Below are 13,876 nucleotides of genomic sequence, written 5' to 3'. Positions count from 1 at the left end.
CAGGAATTTGTGGACCTTCGAAGTGGCCATGAGTTGTTTTGATCTGAGTTAGTTTCATGTGTGATCTATGTCACAAGGCCTTTCTAAATGAAGTCAATTCAAAACAGCTATACCGGGCTCCGGCGCGTTACTTGTTAACGTGGGATATGGTAGGATATGGTAGAACGGGATAATTTTGTACTTTGCAGGTCCAAGTTTTGTCTCCCATAATTAGTAGGATATGGTGGGATATGGTAGGACGGGATAATTCTGTACTTTGCAAGTCCAAGTCTTGTCACCCATAATTAATATGTACTCCGAAAAGAAAATTAGGTCATCATGGAGTTCCAAACATTCACAGCCTCCTCTCCAGTCAAATTCGCCACTGCCCTCTCCGCCGCATAACACTGGTCAATCGTAGCCTGGGGAGCATTACAAGGGCTGCGCAGACGGTTGCAAATCAGGTCGGTTGGGGCACCAACAGTTGGGGACGAGCCGAAGGGGAAGTCTTTCTGATTGTTGGTCGTAAACGCCCACTCCGTGCGGCCATCAAGACCGTACTCCCATTTGATAGTCGGGTCCGAGCAGGTTCCATAGTCAAGGGAGCCAGAGGGGTTGGGGTTGCCAGTGTTGTTACAATCATCCGAAGTCACAGTGGTAGTAACCTCGAGGGTAAAAGTGTTTGTGGTTGTCACGGTGGAGAACTCCGTCACGACCTGGTTCTCAGTGAAGGTGGTTGTGTCGGTGATGGTCTGGGTGACTGTCTGCGTTTCGGTCACTCCGGGATCGGTGACGGTGATAGCGCCAATGGTTTCGGTTGTGGTTGAGACTGGGCCGTTGGTTGTGACAGTTACAGTGGGACCATTTGTTGTAACAGTGGTGAGGGCAGTGGTCGTGGCGGTGCACCTGCTAATCGTCGAGATCAGGGTATCTGTCTTCGTGACGGTCGATCCACCGCCATTGTTGCCGGTAGTGGTAGTGACAGTCGATGTGCAGGCACTGATCGTTTGAGTGACAGTAGCTGAGCCATTGTGGTCATTATCGGTAGTAACGGTCACTGTGGCAGTGATCGTCGCTTGGATATTGCCAAGATCTTTGATGTGATTGCCGCAGTGGGTGTTGTCGAACCCGCCATGGCCTCCAGGACCATGGCCAGTGTTTTCATTGCCGAGGTCGACGTCGCCTTTGTGGCCTGCGCCTGCCCAGAATCCATCATTGCTCCACTCATCACCACCACCCCTAGCACCACCCGGGGCGGGAGCTGCAAGGGCAGGGACTACCTGCAGCAGGATGGCCGAGAGAGCGGCAAAATTGGCGAAAGATCGCATAGTAGAGTTAAGATTACTATTAAGTTGATGATAATCAATATAGAAGAAGAAAAAGGAAAAAGAAACAAAATGTAGAATGAGAAACAAATCAGTTGTCGAGTTACTATGATGGCATGAAGGTGGATAGCTTGTGTAGTTATATATATATATATAGTATATATTTACTAGCAAGTACGCATGCATCTAAACTGAAGGGATCGGTATGTGGAGCTTGTTGATCTTTGCACTAATCAACACAGTCGGAAGTATGTTCCAAGATCGGAATATCGAGTTATTCTTAGGGCCTTAAGAATGAGCAGCATATAAAACTCCAAATGTCCGATATTGTGCTTGGCAGGTTGCCTACTCAAGGCATTTGATAACCTAGGTGGTTATACTGTTTTACTTTGTTTTGATGTATTACTTGCACCATTGGGCCGAAGAAAAATTATCTTTTCCCGATCAAGTCCTCGCCTGTAGATCTACTTTCTTGATGAACATCAAATTCCCATTCGACTGTTTAGATTGGTATCCTTATTAGGTATTTAATTTGAAAGTATAAATTTCAAAGAATGGATCTGACAGTACTACCTAAAAAAGCCCTAACTAGCATTCCCGGTACCTGTATTGCGGGCATTATAACGTCGTCCGTACCCTACCAGTTTCATCTATTTGCAGTGTTATTCCCCGCCAATATCTTGATGCTTATATCTCTTGAATCCAGTAATCTTTAGACTATAGGATAAGAACAAAACCCTTCCAGAGCTAGCATTCCAAGGTTGTAACTGTGATACCACATATGGAAGGAAAGGCAAGGAGAGGGGCGAAGGAGACATTTGCAACCCTGTTTTGTCGTTACATTTGGACAAAGAGCTAAGAGGTAGCAAAAACTCGGATAGAAAATAAAGGCAAGATCTACACAACAGGATTGTCCGTGTGGGGAATAAGTAAACATCACTGCTGAGAGATTGAGGACAAACACAGTGAAAATTGCCATTAACCGAGCCCAGGGGCTTCTAGATGCTAGTATTATTGGTAGGAGTATGGCCAAACCAGGATTCCAGAAATACCAACTTCTAGTTTTTAGCCATTGAGAGAAGGCCCTTGCGGATTGTATATTGTTGTCAAAGATATTAAGAATTTTCCGAGAAAAACAATACTTTTGGCTTTTTGGCTTAGAATAGAGAGGATATGACGGAGCTGGTCTACATTGTACCCCATTTACCCATACGAGGATCAGATGTTCTAGCGTGGGAATCGGTCGAATGTTGCTTGTCTCAGGTTCTGGGATTCAAGCGCTCTCTAAATGAAACTCAAATTGCCTTGATTGTTTGACCAGTATGTCACTGTTATTCTTTACCAGCTCTAAATTCTTTACAATTTTATGGTTCCATTCTAGTAAGATTGTAGATCCTGGTTGGAACTAGGTATCTTCGCGGATACGCTAGAGGGTTGCCATAGTCACCAACGAGGAGCCTTGTCTACAGAATCCGGTGGGATCAACTAGAATCAATAGGTACGTCAGCTCACTGTATAACGTATTTCACAAGCGAGTGGCCCACGCCAAAACACATAGTAAAAGCGATAAATTACAATATGATATTGCAACAACGGTCATGTATATGAACTTTTCCTTACAGCCTAATGCTTTTTATATAATAACTAGGTGCTTTGTAGAGTTTTAGGAAATTTGATAAAGTAGTGATTAAGACATATATATATGTAGGATTTGACAGTGTATTTTTTAGTAATTTTCGAAACCATAGGAAACACAAAGTCTTGATTCATCTAAAATTGATATATGATACTAAAAGCTCTTATCGATTACTATCAGCAAGTAGAAAGACCAAATAAATACATTGGTTGTCGAGATAAAAGTGACAAGTTTATCGTTTTTACTATGTGTTTTGGCGTGGACCACTCGCTTGTGTGGACCACTCGCATGTGAAATACGTTAAGCAGATATAGCCGCCGCAGTCTCTAATATCACGGCGTCTTACTAGCTGGCATCGAAAGTAGTTGCTTCATTATCAGAGATAGTCAATAGATTAATGAAGAGAACAGGAAAATTTATGCACCCTGATCTTCAATGGAGGCAAGAGGCCGGATATCTACCACAAAGACTGAATACGGTTAAATTGGATGAATTAATGCTGGCGAGGTAGCCTGACTCGTGAGCTAGGGTCGAAGCTGAATAACGAGGACGCTTAGCCATCTAACGGGACTGTGGCTCTTTACATGCATTGACTTTTAGCATTAACAGCTACAATTATCGCAGAGGGCTACTAGCACTTGAGCTCCTAGGACATATTATTTGTGTCTCACCAGTCACTTGATAGTAGCACGACAGGTCTAGGGGCTCCTAGGAAGACCTACTAGGCTTCATGTATTTAGTACGAGTGCTAGTTAGAATATATTAGGCAAATAAGGGTTGTGAAACTAGGAGGATCGGCTGCCGCATTGATAATGTCAGCCCTTAGTTGAGCGGACACCAGTCAAGGGCGTTAGGGACCTTGGGAAGACTAGCGTGGTGCATTTAATGAGGTGAACTGCTGACTTGGCTGCCCTCTCACTTCAATTACCTAGCAGTACCTAGGTTGGTAGTCGTGCTCATTGGTCAGAGCAACCTCGGAACTCATCCGGCTTTTATAACGATAACTGATTCTCCCGAGGTCAGGGTTCACCGAGTTTAATGCTTACGCAAAACCTAGGGCATCCCTGGAGTGATGAAAAGCGGCAAGGAGCGAGCACTAAAGTGGAAAGGAAAAGCCATATCCGCGGCCTAAAATATATGTACTCTTCAAGAAGAACAACCCATGTCCGAAGTTTGAGCCCAGATCAAGGTCCATATTAGTCTGATTCATCTCTAAAAATCCCTCAACTTTAGCTCGAAATTGTTCCAAGCAATCTCGCTCGTTGTCACCATCTCACTGTACGGTGTACCTAGTGATTTTAGTAAAAAGGGAACTTGAGCCTCTAGGCGAGCTATGTACAATACCTGGACAGCATGCCGCAACGTGCAGATCACTAGTACTTATGTTGTATCTACAGCAGTACTTTCCTATTTATCCTTCGCCAATAGCAGATGTACCAAATATCCAGATCCACTCCTCAGTCCCTCCCCAAGCACATCATCACTCAACCTCCAAACCCGGAACTCCCGCATTGTCTCCCTGAGCCAAGTCTCAAACACATCCGGCGACCTCTGCTGCTGCGCGATAATGCAAACCGTCGGCTTGCGGTGCGAGATCTGTTCCTCCGAACCAGCTACATATGCCGGCCGCAATCGACAGATCTCGGCGCAGGTGCGCACGAATGGCGCTACAAGTGCTTCATTGTAAATGCAGTCGCAGGAAATGAGGAGGTCGAAGCCCTTATCTTCGTCTTCTTCCTCTCCATCTTGACCATGAGCGTCACCGGGTTCCATACATTCCTTGAGTGAGGCGGCCTGGTCAGTCTCCCAGTCTAGGGTTGTGAAGGAGATATTATCGATAGGCTTGGCGGGGGATGATGTTGGCTTTGATTTGGATGATTTGGATCCCTTGCTCTTGGCTTTTGCTTTGCTGTTGCTAGAAGAGACAGACACAGACGCATTGGCTTCAAGGTTCGTCCGGAATAACTTGCGCACGTATTCCTGGTCTGTGGCGATATAGTGGTGCACTGAGGGCGCCAGGACGAGGGCGACCAGTGCTGAGATGCCGGTGCCGAGTTCGACTACTGTTGAGGTCTGGCTGAGCAGGGCGTTTGCCCAGAGCGGATTTGAGGGGTTGGTTACCCATTCTGCGAAGAGAGGGGTAATTTTCCAAAGAACTGAGTTTCTTGGGTTAGTACTGATGTAAGTTTGGTATGGATGTTTATTGATGGCAGTGTCATGAAAGCGGGATACTTGGGGAGGAGTGCCAAGATATCCCAAGGTACGGATAAGGGAAAAGCCAAGAGATACTAGAGCAGGTGATAGCTAGACCTCGTGTTTGAGGGGTTAAAAAGTACAATGTGACAGTGTTAGGGCCAGAGTCAAAAAAGAGGGACAATCGCGCCGAGAGCCGAGGCACAGGCAAACGGATTCGACTCGACGCCGTGACCCTCGGGCCTGGTCTGGGCACTTTCGGACTCGGCTAAAAGACCCGCGGAGTAGTGTCCGAGCTTGAGTTTTCGTGTCTCTGGGGGGATTCCGGGGGACAAATCATAAAAGAACTGGTGTAGATCATGCGAACTCATGAGTATGTGTACTCTGTACTCACCGGCACCTGTAGTACCTCCTGCTCGATGGGAGGAGAGTAAAGATGGGGATTGATGGATTATGTATTCATTGCCATTAATAGAAATCTCTACTGATGGTGCACGGGGACTGAGCATTCCTAGGTTGTTGCTCGTGATGTCCTGGGCAAAGAGGAGAAATGATTCTATAAGCTCAACTCAGTAGCTATCCATGGATATAGCTTGAAATAATCGTAAGGGTGGCGTACCCTCATCCACGTCAATGACCTCTTCGCCATTAGAAAGTAATTCGATGAGTTGGTCCATTTAAAATAGTTGTAGTTGATATGCAGTTGATATTCTTGGAATTTTAGAATATATATTTTTTTTACAATATTTTTTTGCGATCACGGGACCAGATATAAATTCATATTTAATATGGAGTACACCCTATACAACATATAAATCATTCTATACGTTCATATTTAAGTAGTTCTTGTTAAGGTTCTTTTACTCCGCATCAAAGCTATAAAAATAATTGTTGGGGACCCAACAGAAAAAAAAAAAAGTAAACGGGTAACTGATCTGCCGGTTAAATATACTGTCAAGTCAATAATAACTTGCTATACTAGTTATTTATTGCTCTAAGATTATATAGTAAAATGACTACACTCAAGGAATAGATTAAAATATTTTTTTCCCGAAAACGCTTGTGTTAGGACTCGAATATAAACAAAAAAAAAACAACCAGGCCGAGAGAAACCTTGGACCTCCTGCGTCATATGCCGTAGACCAGCCACATATATCCAACCTCAAAAGCCAACTTTCTCCTCTTCTCTCGAGGTGAATGCTCAGACAATAATACTTTTTATTCCTTCACTTGGTAAGATTCATTTCATTATAGCTCCTATTCCAGCATCCTGGTTTTTTGCCCCCTGGGTTACTCCGCGCTATTTCCCGCACTAGCTAACCTCAGACCCCTCGAGTAGAGGAACTTTTCTTCGAGTTTCCCCGATCCCCCCGGCTCCTTCCCCTTTTCCCTTGAGCGAGCCATACAGTCAATATGTCGCCACAAAACATCGTTCTCCAGCCGCGCATGTCCAAGAAGGGCCCCTTCTCGGTCGAAGCACCCGGGTATGAGCGTATTCCCGGTGAGACAATCCCTCGTCGGCACCCTAAGGCCAAGGATGGTCTTATTACGACGCTCCCAGATGTCACTACCACCTACGAGAATATGCGCCGGTCCGCCCGCGTCTTTGGCAACTCCAAAGCTGTTGGCAGTCGCCGGCTAATCAAGACCCATGTCGAAAACAAGAAGATCAAGAAGATCGTGGATGGTGTCGAGCAGGAGGTTGACAAGCAGTGGACCTATTTTGAAATGAGTGGTTATACTTACAAGACCTTCCTCGAATATGAGAAGCTCTGTCTAGAGCTTGGTAGCGGTCTCCGCAAGCTGGGCTTTGAGAAGGGCGGTAGAATCCACCTTTACGGTGCGACGAGGTAAGAGACATATTGCGCCCCAAAAGATATTTGGGGTAGTATGACTGACTTGTCCTTAATAGCGCAAACTGGCTGGCTATGTCACACGGTTCGTTTTACCTCTGTTCCTTTCTATGAGCCGCGAACGAACTCACTAACATATTGTTATAGGCGCTGCCTCTCAGTCCGTGACCGTCGTTACCGCATATGATACCCTAGGCGAGGAGGGGCTTAAGCACTCTATCGTTCAAACCGGCAGCACTGCCATCTTCCTCGACCCCGGCCTGCTGAAATCGCTTATCAGTATCCTCCGCAGTGTGCCCTCAATCAAGCACATTATCTACAACACCGACACTGAAATGGACCAGAAGCTTCTTGATCAGTTACAAAGCGAGTTTATCCACATTAATGTGCAGAGCATCGAGGACTTGCGCAAGCAGGGCGAGGAGAACTCCGTGGAGCCTGTTCCCCCCACGCCAGAAGACCTGTGCTGCATCATGTACACCTCGGGCACAACAGGCCCACCAAAGGGTGTGCCACTGACCCACGCCAACGTGATCGCTGCTACCGCGGGTGTTCATGCCGTCATTGGCCCCTGTATCAACCACACGGACTCCCTCCTGACCTACCTTCCTCAGTCTCACATTCTGGAATTCATGTTTGAAAACATCTGCTTGTTCTGGGGCGGTACCATGGGATACGGTAACCCCCGAACTTTGTCCGATGCCTCCATGCGGAACTGCCTGGGCGACATTAAGGAGTTCAAGCCTACTGTTCTCGTTGGTGTTCCGGCCGTGTGGGAGTCAGTAAAGAAGGGTGTCTTGGCCAACCTAAACAAGACCAGTTTCATTGTCAAGGGTATGTTCTGGGGTGCCATGTCGGCCAAGAGTTTCCTCATGAGCACTGGCCTGCCTGGTTCGGGCCTCGGCGCCTCGATTTTGGACAGCGTGGTCTTCAAAAAGCTAAAGGAGGCAACCGGAGGCAGACTCCGTGTTGTCATGAATGGTGGTGGTCCCGTCTCCAAGGACACCCAGAGGTTCTTGTCATTGGCTATCGCCCCCATGATTAGCGGCTATGGTCTCACTGAGACCTCTGCTATGGGTGCCCTGAACGACCCCTTGGCATGGAACCCCGATGCCCTGGGTGAGATTCCTGCCTCGATCGAGGTCAAGCTTGTTGACTTCCCCGATGCTGGATACTTCACCGCAAACAACCCCCCTCGGGGTGAGATTTTCATCCGCGGTGGCAGTGTGACCTCGGGCTACTACGAGAACGAAGAGGAGACTAAGGCTGCGATCACTGAGGATGGCTGGTTTATGACCGGTGACATTGGCGAGTTTGATCGCAATGGCCACCTGAACATCATTGACCGCAAGAAGAACTTGGTTAAGACTCTGAACGGTGAATACATCGCCCTGGAGAAGCTCGAGTCGGTCTACCGCTCATCTCCCGTGGTGGGCAACATCTGTGTCTACGCCGCCGAGGACCAAGACAAGCCCGTCGCAATCATTGTCCCTGCCGAGCCAGCACTTAAGAAGATTGCCAAGGAGAACGGCATCGAGGGTGACACCCTTGAAACCCTCGTTCACAATGAAAAGCTCAACAAGATCGTTTTGCAGCAGCTGCAATCCGCCGGCCGCGCTGGTGGCCTGAGAGGCATTGAGATTATTAGCGGCGTCGTGCTATCTGACGATGAGTGGACCCCACAAAACGTAAGTGATTCTCAAGCTATCTAGAACACGAACTCTGCTAACAAGACACTAGGGTTTCATGACCGCTGCGCAGAAACTCCAGCGCAAGAAGATCGTCGCCCGCTACGAGTCCGAAATCAAGAAGGCTTACGGCAAGAACTAAAAGCAGCGTGTCAGCTGCTTTACTTGAATTTTCTAGCTTCATCCTTGTTTTTTTCTATTTATTTTCCCTGCTGTATTTGCCTGCGCCTTGAGACCCTCTCTGTTCTTTTTATTCTGTCTAATTTATGTTTACATTTTTCTCACCTCTTGCGCTTGCGCTTATTGATATTGTTTCATTTTAGCCACGATGTAGGTGATATAGTAATCAAGTGGACATGAACTGACATCGCGTCGGGTTTATTTTCTATCATGGCCTATATGTTTAGCGCCATCGTAGTCTACAACAGGCTTTTTTGATTGGCCATAAATCCTTTTTCTCGCCCTCTAAAGGATCTGCTCAAGAATCATTCTTACCAAAAGCCAAAGATGTTAGATAAACGCCATACTAAGGTCATTCAAGCATGTCGTTATATTCAGAGACACTATGAATCCAGCAAGCGAAGCGTGTCAAATACAAAAGTACAGTATCTATCATGTCATGTACTATATATGTATATATCGGAGCCTAGAATATCTGAGCATAATATCGATAATGCTCAGATATAGTGGTCTTCTGGCCTAGTTTGTAACTCGACAGTCCAGGGGCAGGTTGTAACAATATCATAGCCAATTCTTAACCGCCCGCATCCCACCGCGACGCGACGGGAAGCTCGTTCGGACTACACCCCTCTCCCCATAAAGGCCATATGAACCAGTGCCAGTATTTTTTGGCTTTGGAATAATGACGCGGAATGTTCCTAATATCCTCATGCATCCCTTCAAGGCGTTTCGCCAGTCGCCCTGGGCATCTTCGTCCACCCTTCCATCCCGAATTGACCCGTCCTTACTAGTTGAAGAGGAGAACTCTCCCTACTACGAGCCAGCCTATTTTTACCCGACACGGATTGGTGAAATCCTTAATGACCGGTATCAAATTGCGACCAAGCTTGGTCACGGAAGCAGATCGAGTGTGTGGCTTGCAAGGGACCTTTACCAGTTTGTATTGGCCTAATCACATTTTAAGATATATATTGACAGTTTAGGTGGCGCTGGTTAAACGAGCGATATTTGGCTCTTAAAATTAACTCCAATAATTCCCACGCACAGAAAGCTGCTGGTGGCGTTGAGCTGGAGGTTATGCGACATATAACAAGAGCGAATCGTCATCATGAGGGCTGGCGTTTCGTTCGAAAATTACTTGACTCGTTTTCTGTCCAGGAAATCTCAGGGAGTTATGTATGTCTCGTCTTCGAACCTTTACGTGAGTCCCTGGGAAAATATTGCAAACGATGGCAAGATGGCGTGATGCCACCGGAGATTTTCAAAATAATCCTCCAAGAAATACTCCAAGCGCTTGATTATCTCCACACGGAATGTCATATCATACATACCGGTAAGAACTCTTACTTGTGTTAGTTAACAATATGGTTCTTATTCAGAAGCAATAGACTTAAAGCCGGATAATATCATGGTACAACTGGAAGATCGTGAGCTCTTATCCCAGGATGCTCGAGACGAGTTTGAAAACCCACTACCCCAGAAGCATTGCAATGATGGACGCATCATATATCTGTCTCGTAAGGGCTATGGACCACTGAAGGACATCATCGGACTGATTGAAGTCGTCGACTTTGACCTAGCAGTCCCAGGTGATATTCTTCAGCATGGCTGTATCCAGGTGGAGGTATATCGTGCGCCAGAGGTCATCCTTGACAAAGGGTACACGTATAGTGCTGATATATGGAGCCTAGGAGTCATGGTACACAGTGTCCCCCAGCCCCAAATACTAGCGTATGGCTAACCAAATGAAGCTATGGGATTTTCTAGAAGGACGAACGCTGTTTGAATCAGTTGATCCACGCATAGTTGAAGATTATGATGACGAAACGCATCTTTCGTATATAACGTCGCTTTTGGGTCCTGCCCCTAAAGACTTTGTTCGCCACGGCAAGAGGACATCGATGTTCTATACGGACGCTGGTAAGAGAGTCCTTCAATTAAATATCTTATGTATAACTAACACTGCATTTTAGGAACACTCAAAAAGGAAGACCTTGTCCCTAGCAACTTTAGCTTTGAAAGCACCCTCTCCAAGTTTGACGGGGAAGAAAAGAGAATGTTTATTAGCTTCGTCAACCGGATGATCAAATGGAAACCCGAAGAGCGGAGTACGGCGAAGGAGCTACTGCAGGATCCATGGCTTCACAATGATTATCCGAAAATATGAGGCTGTCTTCCATCTTTCTTCAGCGATTATTCTGTCAAACCGGCGATGGTAAGCTAGGAGTTATTAGGGAATTAGTCAGGCGACGGATATCTCTTATGTACATAGTTCCGAGTAATCTACAAGTATCACGGGGAGTGTCAATGTACCTGACAGGATCTGACGGCAGACAAAAAAACAAACGTTCGAACCCGTCGCACTGGTACAAATTGAGAGTATACAACATAGTAGAGCCCTCCAGTTTGCTAGCAGGTACCAAGCAATCCCGTGACCAGAAGTGTAGATATCTCCACGTGACTATCCCCATCAACGTACCATATTGAAAGTCAAGTCACATATTACCCCATCATTATTTCCCTCCAAGACTAGAATACCTTCATTCCCAGTCCAAATGTCTCTCTGGAGGTACGTAACACAGTCTTTGCCGACCAACCTGCACACACCACACCCGGACACCACGAACCACGGCAAAGAAACTAACAAGCTACCCAGCTCCTACCGCAACCTCGCCCCCAAAACCCGGGCCTTGTTTGGTATCGGCGTCATGGCATGGGCAGGTATCGGACTCTGGACCACGCCGCAGGTAGAAAGCGCATTGGGCATGCAGCCCTCAAAGGAAGAGCAGGATGCACTGAATCGGAAGCTGGCAGTGCGCGTGTCGCGTGTCGGAGACGAAGGGGAATCGGATACCCGGACCAACTGAGAAATTGAGGAGTCAACGGACAAGCCTGAGAACGGGACTCTAGGAACTCATGTGATCCATGGGCTGATGCGCTACGGTGCTTGTAGTCGGCTGTGATTATCGGGAAGTCATGGGTGCAGTTCTCACGGAACCCCGGGCTTGCTCGCGACTGGTCAGGAAAGAAGGTGGGAAGATACTTTGTTGGCTGCCAGGCTGGTATGGAAGGAAGTCTTTCCCTGGATATCTTGAGCCCCGAAAACTCAATTGCAATATTGCTCTGCAATTCTCTGCATCCGTGCCCGGTATCTAAACAACTGCCTCACCCGGTGCGTCTATCCATCGGGACTCCGGGATTGAAAAGACAACCTGATGGGTCGGGAGGTCACTTATACGGTAACTACACGGGAAGCGGCCATAGCGACCCTGCCATTCTAGGGCTGTTTGTCTCTTCGTGCGCCAAGACAAAAAAAAAACAAACAAGCTGTGGTCAGTGGCCAGTGGCTGATGCCCAGTTCTGCGTCTGAGAGTTTTGATCTACGCATGCACGTCCCTGTCGGAAAATTCACAGGAGTGAGTGGGCTGTTGCCGTACCCTGTATTTGTCCACGTCTGTCCGTGCGGCTGCAACGACCCCGGCTCCAATCGCCCTGTTCGCAGCGCAGGGAAGTATTGGCTTGCTGCAGTCAGCGGCTGTCTTCCCCTGCCTAGACTCAACGGACGTTTTTTTTTTTCTTTCCCTGTCTGGGGCATGGTTGGGTATTCCTATGGCTCGGAATGATTGCTGCGGCTGAGAGTGGATCGTTGCTTAGCCTGGTCCGGATCGTGACATGTTGGTTGTTGTGCTGAGTGGCCAATTAGAGGTTGATTTTAATTTCCGAGATTTCTCTTTTGTCCGATTGGGAAAGTGATGCGAGGGGCAGTTGGTCTGGTTGAGATTGGGTGCTGTTGATTTCTTTGAGATGCTGGGGTGTCTTGCTTTTGTATTTTGATCATGGGGTCATATCATATATTTGGAATATGTGTGTCTAGGTTAGCTTCTACTGTTATCTTGAATATCCGAATTTATCCTAGACCTCACGCCTATACAGAATATTAGATGGTAGATGGGACCTCTCTATAAAGTCATATTCTGAGGTAATGCTAAACAATCCTACCAAGCACCTTATACCAATACCTCAAATGAGCATATAATAGTAGTGCGGCTCTAAATATATTGTTTCGGAGATTAGTTTATGATATCACTTATAATGTAGCACGAGGGACCTTTTGACCATGAAAGATATCTTGTACATCCCAAGATCGACGATCAATTCGGGTATCGGAGATTTAATCCATATGGATACTCCGGCTTGGTCACGCCAGTCATAGCATCTGCTTTTATTCTATTCATAGATGCCATGATCTCATCCATACTTCTAGTTGCCCGAAAAGGCTATTTGTTTACAATATTACATCGCACAGATCTACGAACAGGTCATGTGCTTTCTGGGTAAGACAAACCTAACACCATGCTAGGAGGCCGTTGACGTGAAACATGGAGATAGAAACCATCCTGGAGGCCCGGGGTAGACAAATGGGCTGATCTAAATCTCGATCTGGAAGAGCCAGCTGCTTGGAACATAGCCAACTACATGAACATAGGAACTTGTTTCTTGCTCGTACTGCGTCTAAGGACATGATTATTAAATAATGGATAGGGTTTATATTGGAGGGAGTCATGTCATCGACAGGGGTAGTCAAAGATCGCGGAGATATGTAGAATCACCGATGACTCTTGAAGATCTCGGACTTATTGGGCTAAATACAAAGAATAACACAGATTGCCTTTTGGACGTCTTGGCATGATGGGGGAGTGGGTTGATTATCGTCGTACTGACAACCCAGGGTCCATTACTTCAGGCTTGTGCCTTGCTGCTATATCAGAGTTTCCTTGCTATTTACTTTGAGCTTTTAGCTAGATTTCTGAGAATTTATTATCACATATTTATTAGCCAGGATTTCTGCGTTGGTATTTGATGTTGATGCTACTGAGCTACATTGGCTAATCTTGACTGAAGTGATGTGGAATTTTAGGCCAGCCCGGGGAATGTGTGTGTAGTCTTCACAGATTTATGATAAGGATATTAAGTGTGGAAAGTGGTAATAAAGCCAAAGAAGTACATATGTGTTTTTCAGAC

At 46.5% G+C, this 13,876-nt stretch overlaps 5 protein-coding genes across 5 annotated transcripts; 3 read left to right on the top strand and 2 right to left on the bottom strand.

The window, feature by feature from the left end:
• Positions 1-308: 308 nt before the first annotated feature.
• Positions 309-1,307, bottom strand: PGRI_072050 (uncharacterized protein; the record flags this gene model as incomplete). The annotated part of the gene is made up of 1 exon (XM_040794919.1): positions 309-1,307. One exon carries the CDS (start codon positions 1,305-1,307, stop codon positions 309-311), a length of 999 nt encoding a protein of 332 aa, XP_040652596.1.
• A 3,040-nt stretch (positions 1,308-4,347) lies between these two features.
• Positions 4,348-5,810, bottom strand: PGRI_072040 (S-adenosylmethionine-dependent methyltransferase; the record flags this gene model as incomplete). Its single annotated transcript, XM_040794918.1, has 3 exons — positions 4,348-5,096; positions 5,339-5,689; positions 5,753-5,810. The coding sequence occupies 3 exons, from the start codon at positions 5,808-5,810 to the stop codon at positions 4,348-4,350; spliced, it is 1,158 nt and encodes a 385-aa protein (XP_040652595.1).
• A 736-nt stretch (positions 5,811-6,546) lies between these two features.
• On the top strand, positions 6,547-8,816 carry faa4 (long-chain fatty acid-CoA ligase FAA1; the record flags this gene model as incomplete). The annotated part of the gene is made up of 4 exons (XM_040794917.1): positions 6,547-6,983; positions 7,046-7,071; positions 7,134-8,674; positions 8,727-8,816. 4 exons carry the CDS (start codon positions 6,547-6,549, stop codon positions 8,814-8,816), a joined length of 2,094 nt encoding a protein of 697 aa, XP_040652594.1.
• Positions 8,817-10,262: 1,446 nt separating this feature from the next.
• Positions 10,263-11,021, top strand: PGRI_072020 (uncharacterized protein; the record flags this gene model as incomplete). Its single annotated transcript, XM_040794916.1, has 3 exons — positions 10,263-10,553; positions 10,606-10,774; positions 10,828-11,021. The coding sequence occupies 3 exons, from the start codon at positions 10,263-10,265 to the stop codon at positions 11,019-11,021; spliced, it is 654 nt and encodes a 217-aa protein (XP_040652593.1).
• Positions 11,022-11,409: 388 nt separating this feature from the next.
• On the top strand, positions 11,410-11,721 carry PGRI_072010 (uncharacterized protein; the record flags this gene model as incomplete). Its single annotated transcript, XM_040794915.1, has 1 exon — positions 11,410-11,721. The coding sequence occupies one exon, from the start codon at positions 11,410-11,412 to the stop codon at positions 11,719-11,721; it is 312 nt and encodes a 103-aa protein (XP_040652592.1).
• Positions 11,722-13,876: the final 2,155 nt, after the last annotated feature.

The sequence above is a fragment of the Penicillium griseofulvum genome (assembly GCF_001561935.1).
Source record: "Penicillium griseofulvum strain PG3 chromosome Unknown contig_6, whole genome shotgun sequence".
Lineage (NCBI taxonomy): Eukaryota > Fungi > Ascomycota > Eurotiomycetes > Eurotiales > Aspergillaceae > Penicillium > Penicillium griseofulvum.
Note: the sequence above shows the minus strand (reverse complement) of the source record. Positions and strands in the feature narration are given on the sequence as shown.